The sequence below is a fragment of the Arvicola amphibius genome, chromosome 3 (assembly GCF_903992535.2).
Source record: "Arvicola amphibius chromosome 3, mArvAmp1.2, whole genome shotgun sequence".
NCBI lineage: Eukaryota > Metazoa > Chordata > Mammalia > Rodentia > Cricetidae > Arvicola > Arvicola amphibius.
The window spans coordinates 174,562,520-174,576,321 of NC_052049.1; the positions used below are offsets into that span (position 1 = coordinate 174,562,520).

The 13,802-nt window shown below is 48.9% G+C and overlaps 1 protein-coding gene across 1 annotated transcript in view; it reads right to left on the reverse strand.

Annotated features, from left to right (window-relative positions):
• Bsn (bassoon presynaptic cytomatrix protein) overlaps window positions 1-9,579 on the reverse strand; it is a 79,069-nt gene extending 69,490 nt beyond the window's left edge. Inside the window, exon 1 of the mRNA XM_038324072.2 lies at window positions 9,359-9,579. Coding sequence (XP_038180000.1) covers window positions 9,359-9,579 — 221 coding nt within the window. The remainder of the gene's footprint in view (window positions 1-9,358) is intronic.
• Between the last annotated feature and the right edge of the window lie 4,223 nt (window positions 9,580-13,802).

Here is a 13,802-nt window from a genome sequence, read left to right on the forward strand (position 1 = left end):
ATCCCCACAAGAGTTTCCATTCACAAAGAGCACAGAAAAGGAAAGTACAGAGACTTTGGTCAAAGGATACCAACTTCAAGTTAAGTAAAAATAAATTCGAAAGAGCTACTGTGTATATCATCATAACTATAGTTAATAACAATATTACATTCTTGAATAATCACTGAGTAGATTTCAACTATTTTTCACCCAGGAAAATAAATATGTGAGAGAATAAATATATTAATTAATTTTACATATTTTAAAGCATCATGTGGTATATAACAAATACTGTTAGTTTAAAAGCCCAGTGTAAATGGCACATGCCTATAACCCTAGCACACTTGGGAGGAGGAAGCAAAGAGGAGGGTCACAAGTTCAAGGTCATCTTCGGCTACCTGAGGTATCTCTCTCTCTCTCTCTCTCTACCCACCCTACCCCTAAAAAAATGTAGACTCAGTAAGCAAAGTGCTTGCCACACAAGCGTGAAGACCTCTGTTTGAACACCAAGAACCAACAAAAAAAAAGCAGATGTGATGGCAGATATCTGTAACCACAGCAGTCCTGCAGTGAGATAGGAGCTAAGCCGGCATAGACCGCCAGGAACAAGAGGCCCTGCCTGGGGCCAGAGGGATGGCTCAGTGGTGTAGACCACTTCCTGCTTTTCCAGAGGACCTGGGTTTGATTTTCAGCCCCCATGTTAGGCGGCTCACACTGTAACTGCAGCTCCAGGGCACCTGGTGCCTCTTGCCTCCACAGGCACTGACATTCATAAACCCTCATACAGAAACGCACACACACATTAAAAATAAAATATTTTAAAAGGGTATAGAGAGATAGGTGCAGTGGTGCACACCTTTAATCCCAGCACTCAGGAGGCAGAGGCAGGCGGATCTCTGAGTTCAAGACCAACCCGGTCTACAGAGTGAGTTCCAGGATTCCCAGGGCTGCACAGAGACCCTGTCTCTAAAACATAAAATAAAAGGATGTGGAAGACTAGAGTGATGGTTCTACAGTTCAGAGCACTGGCTGCTCTTCCAGAGGACCAGGGTTCAATTCCCAACACCCACATGACAGCTCACAACCATCTGTAACTCCAGCTCCAGAGGCCAGTGTCCTCTTCTGGCCTCAGTAGGCACCAAACAAACACATGTTACAAACACCCATACACATAAAATAAAATAATAAAGAAATTTAAGAGAAAGAGAAACCCTGCCTCAAAGTTGTAGGTAAGGTCTAACACATGAGGCTTTCCTCTACTGTCTAAATACATGGAAGGAATACTCTCTTCTCTCTGTCTCTGTCTGTCTTCTTTTCTGTCTCTGTCTGTATGTCTGCTCTCTTACACACACACATACACACACACTTAAGTGCCTTGCTACCTGCCCCCCCCCCACAACAATATATCAATGTGACGATTGAGAAATGTCCCTACTTTCCCTCTTTTCCAAATCACCGACTTATGTCCTAAGTGGTTGGTTATTCAGCATCATGTGAGGGTCGTTTTCCTCCCTAAGCCAGTGTCACTGGCCAGCCCTGGCTCACTGGAAGGCCAGGGACACTCCCAGGGAGGACAGAGTGGGGTTATCTTCTCATGAGCTCCTGCACAAGCTCTTTGATCAAGTCTCTAGGTTGATCAAGTCTCTAGGGGCTAGTTGTTTTCTTAATCACGGAATTAATTGAATCCCAGGTTCAATTCCCAGCACCCACACAGCAGCTCACAACTGTCTGTAACTCCAGTTCCAGGGGATCTGACACCTTTGTACCAATGCACATCAAATAAAGTTAAATAAATTGTGTGTGTGTGTGTGTGTGTGTGTGTGTGTGTGTGTGTAAAAGAGACCAAGTCCCAGAAAACACATGTATATTCATCTCACATTCACCACCTTGGACTCTGCTAGCAGAGCCACCTACTTTAGGGGCAGACAGGCTTCAGCAGGCACTTCTGGACTTGATCCTTAAAAGGGCCTAAAGGTTTCCAATATGCCTCCAAGGGATTTTCTTGTTAGAAAGAAGTAAGGAACAGCAGATAAAGAATCTCTTCTAGATCAAAGCTCTCTTTAGAACCTGGGGTGCCCATGAGAGCAGAGATCAGGAAGGAAACATCATAACTTAACGCTGCTGACCGGGCCCCAGTACAGCAGAGCTGAGGGAAGGCACGGCGGATCTGAGCCTGAGTGTAAGTTAACCAGGCAAGAAGAATGGCGCGGGTTAGGGCTGGGGAGAGGGGAGCAGCACTAGTTTAGCCTAGTGTGCACAAAGCCCTGGGTTTAATTCACAGAACCATAAAAAATAAACAATAACTACAAAAAAAAAAAACAGAGAATGACCATGACCAGCAGACACCCATCCACTAGAGGCCCAGTCTGTAAGGAGGGAACCACACAGGGCAGGAAGTCAGAATTCCAGCTGCCCTACCACAGAGAGTCACAGTCCTGGGTTCCACCTACAGCCGCCCCCCCCATCCCTCCACCCCCATGTTAGAAATGGGGATGGTAGATATCCTGTAAGAAACGAGCTTGGGCCAATCTATGAACACAGTGTTCGTACCAGCATGACAGGCTCCAGGCCTGAGGCAGACTAAGGCAGGAGTCCCCACAGTTCATATCAGAAAGCGGCACTCAGCCCCTGGTGCAGCATACAGGCCTCGGCTGCCATTTCAGTGTTTAAGAACAGTTCCCAGGCAGGAAGGACAAGGAGGGCCAGGACAGATGGCCCTCTTCTTCACGGCCTGGCTGGTCGAGAGAGAAACAAAACACCGAGCAGAGTGTCCATGATAAGTAACCATAGTTAGACCTAATACAACAGATTTTTTCTTTTCTGGTTTTTTTTTTTTTTTTGTCTGTTTGTTCATTTGTTTGTTTTGGTTTTGGAGAGAGGGTTTCTCTGTGTAACAGCCATGGCTGTCCTGGAAACTAGTTCTTGTAGACTAGGCTGGCCTTGAACTCACAGAGATCCACCAGTCTCTGCCTCCTGAGTGCTGGGATTAAAAGCAAATACCACCATATCCCAGCGAATACAGCAGTTTAACAGGACAGGTCCATAGGCTCTGGGACAGACCCTGCCTCTTGAGCAGCTCATGTACACAGGGCCTGGCCCTCTTCGTCCCCACTCCTAGCAAGAGGAAAGTCCCCATTTGGACATGCCAGATGGTGAGATGAGGCGGATTTACTGAAGGCTCCAAATCTGTCCCCTAGCAGCTTCCGACTCCAAATCTACAGACGGCTCACGTGAGTCGGGTCAAAAGGCAAGACTAAAAGCTTTGGCTTCTTACACTCAGAACTTCAGAGAAAGAAGAGAATGTGACCCGCTACACTGTTCTTTGGCTCCCAAATTAGTCCAAAGCCAGGCTCTATTTTTAGCAACTTCCTCCTCATCCTTCTTATAAAGGTAGAATTTCAGCCAAGCATGGTGGCACATGCCTGCCATCTTAGCACTTAGGAGACTGAGGCAGGAGGATTGAGAGTTTGAAGCCACTCTGGGATATACAAAATGAATTTAAGATCAGCTTGAACCACAACATAGCAAGCCTTGGTCTCAAAAATAACAAAATGAATGAAATGTGGGCTTAGGACATACACTTCAGTGGTACAGCATTTATATGAATGTATGAGTCCCCTGGGTTTGAACTCCAGCACTACAATAATTACTACCAATGATGATGATGAAATGTGAATCTGAATAGATTCTGGATATCATAACCAATTTTCAGGAAAGCACTGGCCAAGGTACGTCTTTTCTGACACCACAAGAATGCAATGAAATAGTCCAGAATATGAAGGACCACAGAATAAGAGACTCGGATCTGCAATACATAAATTACAAAATGAACAGAGTGAGAGGCAGGGTATTAAAGAGACTAGATTTTTCATATACACCACAATTTGAACAAACCAATTATCAAAATCTATAAGACAATCAGAAAACAGAACCACATCCAAATTTTCCCGGAGATTAAGAACAAATTGTTGGACAGCAGCCTGATCTACAGAGTGAGTTCCAGGACAACCAGATATACAAAGAGAAACCCTGTCTTGAAAAACCAAAAAGGAGGAGGAAGAGGAGGAGGAGGAGGAGGAGGAGGAGGAGGAGGAGGAGGAGGAAGAGAAAGAAGAGAGGAGGAAGAGGGGGAGGAGGAGGAGAAGGAGGAAGAAGAAGAAGAAGAAGAAGAAGAAGAAGGAGGAGGAGGAGGAGGAGGAGGAGGAGGAGGAGGAGGAGGAGGAGGAGGAGGAGGAGGAGGAGGAGGAGGAGGAGGAGGAGGAAGAGGAGGAGGAGGAGGAGGAGGAGGATTCCAAGTGGTGGCACACACCTTTAATCCCAGCACGTGAGAGGTAGAGGCAGGTCTCCATGAATTTGAGGCCAGCTACACAGAGAAACCCAGTCTCAAAAAACAAGAGAACAAGCTGTTGGGGCGCTAGAGAGGCGATTCGGCAGCCAACATTATGCTCCACTCTTGCAGAGGACTCAGGCTCAGCTCTCAGTGCCCATCTTGAGTGGCTCAAACTACCTATATCCAGCTCAAGGGAGAGTCAATATTTTTGGCTTCTTTGGTCACTTGCTCTCAGGTGCATACCCACACACAGACACACAGAAATGCACATAATTAAAAATAAATCCTTTTTTAAAAGAACATGTTGTTGCCTAGCATTCACGAGGCCCTGGGTTTGATTCCTAGCAAACCTTCTCTGGAAGGAAGGAAATATATATTTAGATATGAAGATTGCACTACGGTTTGTACAAAGCTCTCGTTTCTTGGCAGCTTGGAAGTATACACTGGAATACTGATGATGGGATGTTGGTATGTCTGGAATTTGTTTCAGGAGGAAGGGCGAGGGGTAAATGAAACTTGCCTAGCTATGAGTCGGTAACGGCTATAGCTGAGCAATTGGAACACAGACCTTCATTAGACTATTCCCTCTATGCTTGAAATTTTCCATGGTAATCTTGTTCTGTTTGTTTGTTTGTTTGTTTAAATAGCCTCTCTTCTAATTTCTCCACTAGAGAAAAAAATTTTTTAAATCCACAGCCAGACATGGCCACTCACACCTGGAGTCTCAGCGCATGGAAAGCTGAGGCAAGCAGAGCATCCTAAACCAAGGCCACCCTGGGTCATGTAGTGAATTCCAGGCCAGCTCAGGCAAGAGAGTAAGACTCTGTCTCCAAAAACCAAACAAAACAGAAAACCCTACGGTTTCTTACCTGTCCCACCAGTGCTGGGAACAATATTATCAACATTGCCCCTTTTTCCCTGGCAAGAAATGTCAAAATGATTGCCCCTTGAGTAAAATTGACAATGTCACTATTCTAAAGGAAGGTTACTTTAATACATACCCCCACTCCCAAAAACTCATCCGCTGGGGCCAGGTAGGCCTCTAAATGACAATGACTATTGTTTCCAAGCCTGGCGATTGTGTCCTCTCTTTCTATCTGTATACACTAGTCCACTGTAGATTGGACTAGTCCATGACTATTAGCTAACACAATACACCTGGACAGTCAGACACCATGCCTGACGAATCCATTTTGAGCAGTCACGCCCATCCAGCCAACAACCAGGTTCTCTGTGCCCAGCTGCCTTTGGCTCAAGATTTCTCCACGGCATATGAGCTAAAAGGGAATTATGGATTTTGTCGGGCATTTAGAGAGAGATGTCTCACCTGAATTTACCCTGTCTCTCCCCTAGTTTTGCATTCGGTATCTTTCTCTGCTGTCTCTACCAATGTAGACCACATTCCTCTTCCCCTTTCTCGCTCTCTCTCTGAATTACAATAAATTTTCCATGATGCTTCGGGTGTCTTCCTCTCCCAAAACCTAACCGTGCCCTTCGTGTTCCTACTTGACTACCCCTCTATAGGCACTGCCGGCGTGGCACCTCCCAGACATGAGACTGTCCCTTTTCTCTGAGAGATCATCCACGGTTCGGCCCTTCAAGAGAGACCTGACCAACCAGACTAAGTGCTAGAGGGTAGGGAAGTAGCATATTTTTTTCTCCCATGTAGCCAAATCCAGTTCTTGCTGTTGATAGCTAAGATACCTTCCCTAACCTATGGAAGATCAGTAAATGAGAAAACATTTACAAGTCCTTACAGCTGATGAGGATGAGCCAGGCTGCCACTGATCTATGCGGACCCTTGGTGCAATCTTAAAGTAATTTCTTAGATCTATTTATCTTCTGTGTGTGAATATGTGTCTGAGTCTATGTGCACATTTTGGGGAGGGGTGTACACACCTGCGTCCACATAGGAAGACCCCAAAGAGGGATCCGTGTCTCTTCAACAGCTCTCTGCTTACCCCTTTTGGACCCGGGGCTCTCATTTTCTCGGGTAGGCTGGAAGCTGGCAGGTCTTAGAGATTCCTCCTGTCTATGCCTGTACCCCTCAGCACTGGGGCTGTGGGTTTATGTGAGATGCTAGGATCCATACTCAGGTCCTCATGATAGTTAGCAAACTCTTAACCACTGAGCCATCTCTCCATCCCTGCTTTGTGCAATTTTCATAAGTTTCATTTTTATGTGTATGGGTGTTTTGCTTGCATTTATGTCTGTGCACCATGTGTGCCTGGTGTCTGTGGAGGCCAGGAGAGAGTGTCAGATCCCCTAGAACTGGAGTTAGGGATGGTTGTGAGCCAACATGTGAGTGCTAGGGATGGAACTCAGGTCATCCAGAAGAGCAGTCAGTATTAGCTTTGGCAGCACACATACTAAAACTGGAACACTATAGAAGAGCAGCCAGTGCTCTTTAACTGTTGAGCCATCTCTCTAGTACCCAATAAACAGGCTTTTTTAGTACTGGGGCTCGAATCCAAGGCCTCATAGGTGCTGGGTAAGCCCTCTGCCACTGTGCTACCTCCAAGCTCCTTTGAGCATTTTTTCCCAAAGGTACTTGGTTAGATACTTATGAGGACTGGTCTTAATCTGGTGGTATGCCATGGATATGTGTACAGGTAAAATCCCATCATCCTGTGCTCTTGCTGTACACTGATACATGAGTGAGCGAGTGAATGAATGGTGCCCCTTCCTCTAATAGGATAGCCCCTACCAGGCCCACAGTTCGGAAAGCAGTGTCTGAGACAGAGATCAGCTTTCTCCTAACCTGTCACGCTTTGGGAAAAGCAGAGCTGAAATAACCATATGTAATGAACCCGAGACCAGGAACAGAAAATGGTTCCTTATGGAGCGCTGCGGCGCTTGAAGCCCCATCACCCCCAGGCGGAGACAGCGCTATGGGTGTGGCAGCACCGATGCTCTTCAGCCTGAATGCTGAAGCCACCCCCTCACAGAGTCCAAGTCAGCTCAGCATGAGGATGAGAAGACGAATTCAGCTGGAGGTGACAGGAGGTGACATGGCAAAAGGAAAGAACCAGGATTCTACTCCCTAGGAGCCTCAGTTCCCATATGAGGTTAGAAATTTAATTGCACCTTCTTTTGACCCTCCTCCCCAATACTATAAGGTTTCCGACCGCTACAAATACATATGTAATGCTCTTTGCTGGGTGCCCAGAGGCGCATGCCACGGGCTTTTTCTCCACTGATGGGCCAATCTGTTCTCATCAGCATCTCAGAACGGAACATGCTAAATTCGGTATCGGGTACCTGAGGTGCACTGGTGAAAAGCAGAAGCCATTCCGAGCCTGAAGGAGAGACAGACAATGCAGTTGCCTGCTTAGCTGAGATGCTGTGCTAAACTGAACAGCAGCAGGAAGAGCTGCCCCTAAGGGTCCTCAGTCTTGAGCGTTGGTGACAAGCCACCGGCTCACCTCATGAGCCTGAAAGCTGAAGGACCTGTGTGTGAGCCCTGTGCCCAGTTGGCAAGATGTGTTGTAATTGCCAAATCCAGCAAGCCCATGGTTTCTGCACATGTGGCAGAAGTTATAGGTAGAACAGAAACGGACCACTGAGGGGTATGGGCAGGACATAGCAGCCTCCTTCCTGTCCCTCTAAGCTGCCAGGTCCTTCCAGAATTCCATGTGCTTGTCTCTGCAACATCTGATAAACAACTAGCGGAGCAGCCAGTTTGGCTAAGGGAAGAAAGACGGTAAATTCCCCACTAGAGCTCTCAGCAACAAGGGGTTTTTCCACTCTCTGAGCTTTCCTTGGAGGGAGAGGACTGAAGCGTGGTGAGCCTCTGTCTCAGGCTAAAGCCCAAACAGCAGCGCAACACGCAGTAAGATGGACAGTGTTTGCAGCGCTAAGAGCCGTGTGCTACTCAGCTGCATTAGTGTAATAGCAAATGTAAAATGGGCAAATTCCGCCTCTAAAAGGTGTGTTCATGGGCTGGCTTGTTTGAGGCAGGTTTCGGGCTGCTAACAGCTTCATCGTGGTGAGTCGTCTAAGGAATGACTTCTGAGGGGGAAAAACACAGGAGGGACATGGTTGGGCATCTGAAAAAGCAAAAAACTCTACTTGGAGATTTTGTGTTCTGGGAAAGGCAAAGCAACATACATTGGCAGCTTCGTATGGAGAAGGAAGCACCGCCCCCAAGGAGTGTGCTACTCCCCAGGCCCAACTGGTGTGAAAATGACGCCTTCCATTTCACACTGTCACCTCTGGTCACAGGTTAGCACTCACAGCCTCTGCATCCAATGCAACTTGTTTTTGCAGAATCTGGGTTGGCAAACATCTGAAACAAGCTGGTCTTGAAATATTTGACCAGATCTATTCCATTTAAACCATTCTATGTGGGTTTCAGCTTTCCCGCTGCTTGGCAGTGTTGATCTAAATCCTTAAGCCAAGGGTTCCTATCTGGTGCTGGGTAACTCAATAGCATTTTTACTTCACCAGAAAGCATTTGCGAACCCTTGACAGAAAGCACTGACTGTGGGTATTACTGAGCCTGATAGTATCCAGTGGACAAGTTTCCTTCCCCCAACGACAGTGACAGTCACGGAATGCTTAAGGAAAGCAAAGGACCAAGTTCATGGTTCAACTATTCCCATCTCTTCCTATTCCTAGCAGTGACACTTATCTTCTCTGACAGCCACTCCCATTGTGCTCTTTCCTCGACCTAACACAATGGACATATGCAGACACTGGCAGACAGGGAGAATGTCTTCCATCCCATTGCTCCCCTGTGCAGAGGGACCAGGCTAAGGTTACATAAGCCCCTCCTGAGCTGTTGGGCCCCTGCGCTAGGGGGAAGAAAATTGGGGGATTGTGACGAAGTCACAGTCTGCAGGCCCTGACTAACCCTGTACTCACCATCCTGTCCTGTCAAGGCGGGGCAGCTGGAAACCTAGGGTTACCCCCCACGACCACCCAGCTCACACCAATCTAGCAGGCCGATCCAAACTGGCTGTCCACTAGATCGTGGGATTCCAGGCCCCGGCCCCAGACTCGGACCACAGTTCCCTGCCCCCCAGGCACCCAGACCCTCTCTCTTACCTGCCCGGGCCAGGGCCGGGGCCGGGGCCGGGGCCGGGGACCGGACCGAGACCAGGGGCCAGGGGTCCCGACGCTCGCGCAGCTCCAGCTGCGGGGAGCTGTCCGCCGCCTGCTAGTGCTGAAGGCGGCTGCCCTGCTCCGGGGCCCGGACCCGGACCAGAGCCTCCGGGCGGCAGCGGCCCTTCACCCGCGCCGCCCTCCAGGCTGGCCTCATTGCCCATGGTGGGCAAGCAGGCGGGCGGGGTCGGGGTCGCACTGCGCCCGGGCCAGAGGCTCCCGGGCGGCGCTCACACTCTCCGCTCCACCGCTGCTGCCGCCATCTCCCAGCTCGGCTCGCACCGCCGCCTGATGCTGCGCATGCGCGTGGCGCGCGCGCGCCCCTGCCCTGCACACGCCTCCCCCCCCCCTTGGGCGCGCTCACGCCAGCACGCGAAGACTCGTGTCCACGCACCAGCCTCGGGGTCTCCGGGAAAACGGCCTCGAACCCGCGCATGCGCCCTTCGCGGCCAACGCGGCCGGCGTGTGCTGAATGAAATCCGGCTAGAGTAGGCGGCCAGATTCTACTGGACCTCTTTGGAGGTTCACCAGACCCTACCTAAGAGCCAAGAGTGGTGGCCTATGCACGAATGCCAGTCCTTAGAAGGTAGAGGCAGGAAAATCAAGGTCATCCTTAGCTACGTAGTGTGAATTTGAGGCCAGCCTACACCAAACCATTTTAAAGAGGGTTCAAGTGGGTAAAGGTGCTTTCTGCAAGTCTCACGCTGTGAGTTAGGAACCCACGTGTTGAAAGGAGAGAACCAACTTCCAAAAGCTTTCCTCTGATCTCCACACCCACCCGTACCCCCACCCATACCCAGATACAAATAAAAATGACTTTTTTTAAGAGGGTCTAGAGAGATGATTCAGCAATTAAGAGCATATACAGCCCCTGCAGAGGACATACCAAATCAGTGGGCTTACAACTGTCTGTAATTTTATTTCCAGAGACATCCTATGCCTCTAGCCTCAACAAACAAGAACTTATATGCACAGACCTACACACACATACATAATTAAAAAAAATAATAGCCATGCATAGTGACACATACCTTTAATCAGCGCCCAGGAAGCAGAGGCAGGCAGATCTCTGTGAGTTAGAGCCAGCCTGGTCTACTTAGAATGTTCCAAGACAGCCAAGGCCACATACATAAAAAAAAATCCTGTCTCAATAATGTTTTTAGCCAGGCAGTGGTGGTGCATCCCTTTAATCCCAGCACTTGGGAGGCCTTGGCAGGTGGATCTCTGTGAGTTCAAGGCCAGCCTGGTCTGCAAAGAGAGTTCCAAGACAGCCAGGACTGTTACATAGAGAAACTCTATCTCAAAAACAAAAAAGTTCTAACCTGACCTGGAATAATCCAGGTGAACATCAGTGGACAGGCAAGTGCTGTCTGCTCAGGAGGGGAGGTATGGCCCGTCAAGGATCCCAGCTGTTTTTTTCCCCCAACTCTGTGATGGAACAGGGAAGGGCCCTTCCACTTCCTGGTGTTTTCTACTGCTCTTCTGGCCAAACTCCCAAGCCTGTCTGGAGCTGAGGGAGGAGAGCCGGCACTGTGGAGGGCCTTGCTGAGGGAGGAGAGCTGGCACTGTGGAGGGCCTTGCTGAGGGAGGAGAGCCCTCACTGTGGAGGGCCTTGCTGAGGGAGGAGAGCCCGCACTGTGGAGGGCTTTACTGTGCTTCCTCCTGTACTCAAAGTATTTGATATTGTGTCATGTCTGGTGACTACATGTGAACAATTAGGTACCATTCAGGTCAGCATTTCAGACTGGCTACTCCCGAGGTACGACCTGGGACTCAATTCAGCTCCATTTTTTAGTGTGCAAAGTTAGGATATTAACAGGCCCTCTAATAAAGGTTGTGGGCCGGGTGTTGGTGGTGCACGCCTTTAATCCCAGCATTTGGGAGGCAGAGGCTGGTGGATTTCTGTGAGTTTAAGGCCAGCCTTGTCTTCAAGAGGACAGCTAGGACTGTTACACAGAGAAACCCGAGAGAGAGAGAGAGAGAGAGAGAGAGAGAGAGAGAGAGAGAGCAGCACATAAAAGATAATGCTAGACTTTGCACAAATTCTAATTAGCACAAATTCCAATTGGTTTTAATAATAAAAACCCAGAGCCAGTTATCAGGAGTGAAAATTGAAAGATCAGAGAAGCAGAGCAGCAGCCACTAGAGTTCTTACCTCTCCGAATGCTCAGATTGAATAGGCAAGATCCTGCCTCTACAGAACCCCAGACTGAATTCTCTGAGCTCCCGTCTCCTCCCACCTTATATCCCTCTTTCGGTCCAGTCATAACGCTCCTGTCTCCACCTGCCTAGTGTTGGGATCCAAGGTGTGAGCTCTGTTTTCTTTTAGACTAATTCAATTTTATGTAGCCCAGAGTGGCCTTGAACTCACAGAAATCTGTCTGCCTCTCCCGAGTGCTAGGATTAAAGGTGTGTGCCACCATTGCCTGGCCTCTATGGCTAACTAGTGTGGCTAGCTCTGCACTCTGATCTTCAGGCAAGCTTTATTTGTTACAGCATTAAACAAAATATCACCACAGCTGCCACTTGCTGTCTTTCCTGTGGTGTCCTGGATTTGGAGGATTGGTGACACACAAGCTTCACGGGCTGTGGCCCGCTCCGCGGGCTGGTCTGCGGCCCGCTCTACGGGCAGGTCTGTGGCCTGACTTTGTCCCTTACTAGATTATTTTAGCCTTACAAACACCCGCTAGTGAGATGCTGCAAGAACTTTTATACAGGGAGACATAAACATCTACTCTCCCCAGACAGCACACCAAAAACAGACAAAAGTAATAATTCCACCAAGGTCCAACTTGGCACGCCAATGAATTTACTGGACTCATCTACAGAGCAATCTGACCCCAAAGAAGCCAAACTCTGAGAAGTGTCACATCCAACATGGATGACAATTTCTCCAAAGACAGACAATTGGAGGCCCCCTGCCCTCACCTTCAGATAACCTTCCACCTTTATACACTCCAGCATCTCCCAAGACCACAAGCCACAGGCAATAGAGCAAAGTTAGGGTGGGCAGGGAGGTGCCAAAGGTATGGGGTCTGAGGAAAGGGCCCCAAGCCTTCCTGCTGTGGAGGAATGCCAACAGACTCAGTCCAGAGGGTCTCTGTGGACGGTGACACCTGCTCCTGGTGACAATGCTAACAGCTATGGTGCTCAGCACCCTGAAATACATGGCTTGGGCCAGGTGGGAGGGGAAAGCATGTTTATTTTCTTGTTTCTGTAGAAATTACAGAAGGGTGGCTTTCCACAGATGCAAGTCAACACATCCCTAGCTCCTGTGGGAGTAATTAGCCCTACCCAGCCAGTAGGTCTGGGGAATTGGTCTCCTCGGGTGGATTCCTGGCCATAAGTAGACCTCCAGGGTCTTTGCTACCTTGGTGACAAGGCATGCACAGTGGACCCAGGAGGACCTGGGAGTGTATGTTTGTGGTGCCCTTCCTCTCCCAAACAGTTCCACTTCCTGTGAGGAGCATTCCTTGGCACACACTATCCTGCTCACTTCCTCCCGTCATTCATCCAAGGACACCGACTGACGGTGGGATAGTAGTAGTCCCTGATGGTCTAGGACTCTTCCCAGCCTCTCCTTTCTCTTCCCTGCCACATGAGTTATCTCCTGCTAGTTCATCTAATTTTGACTGTTGCCTGGGCCGGCCTTCAGCAGGTCCTTAGGGACTGGTTCCTGGGCTTGGTTCTCCATGCTGCTCTGAGCATTTCTCTCATCTGCCCTTTCTAAACTGGGTTTAGAAGCTGCTCAGGAAAATCTCTGACTTCCACTCCCAAATGACTGTGCACAGGCTGCAGACCTGATAAGATCCAGGGAGAATACAGAGACTGCACTCAGTGTCTCCTCACAGAGGACTATTGGCAAGCTGTCTTCTTCACACAGGAGAATTCACGAAAATTGACTATAGAATAACTGTATCTGGTATCATGTCCCTGTAGGTCTGGCTGCTGCTCCTGCAGGGACAGCGTGGACTTGAAGACTCTGGTTTCCCAGGCTCCAAGCCTCCCTAGGGAATGTACCCTCTTCCTACTCTGGTGTGCCTACAACACACGGCGGACATTTTGGGGGAAATGCAGATGGCAGAAGAATCTACTACAAAAGGGAATGGATGTGTTTGCTGCTTCAGCCTGAGACACTTGCAACAGCGAGAGTGGTAGTGCATGCCTGTAATCCGACAGGACGGAGGTGGAGCAGTGGGAAGGAAAAATTAAAACCTGCCTCATCTCAAAGGAGCGGGGGCTGAAGAGATGGTTCAACAGTCAAGATGACTGACTGTTCTTCCAGGGCAGTGTTTCCCAACCTATGGGTTGTGACCCCCACTTTGGCAAACTTCTATCTCCAAAAAATATTTATATTACAATTCATAACAGCAGCAAAATTACAGTT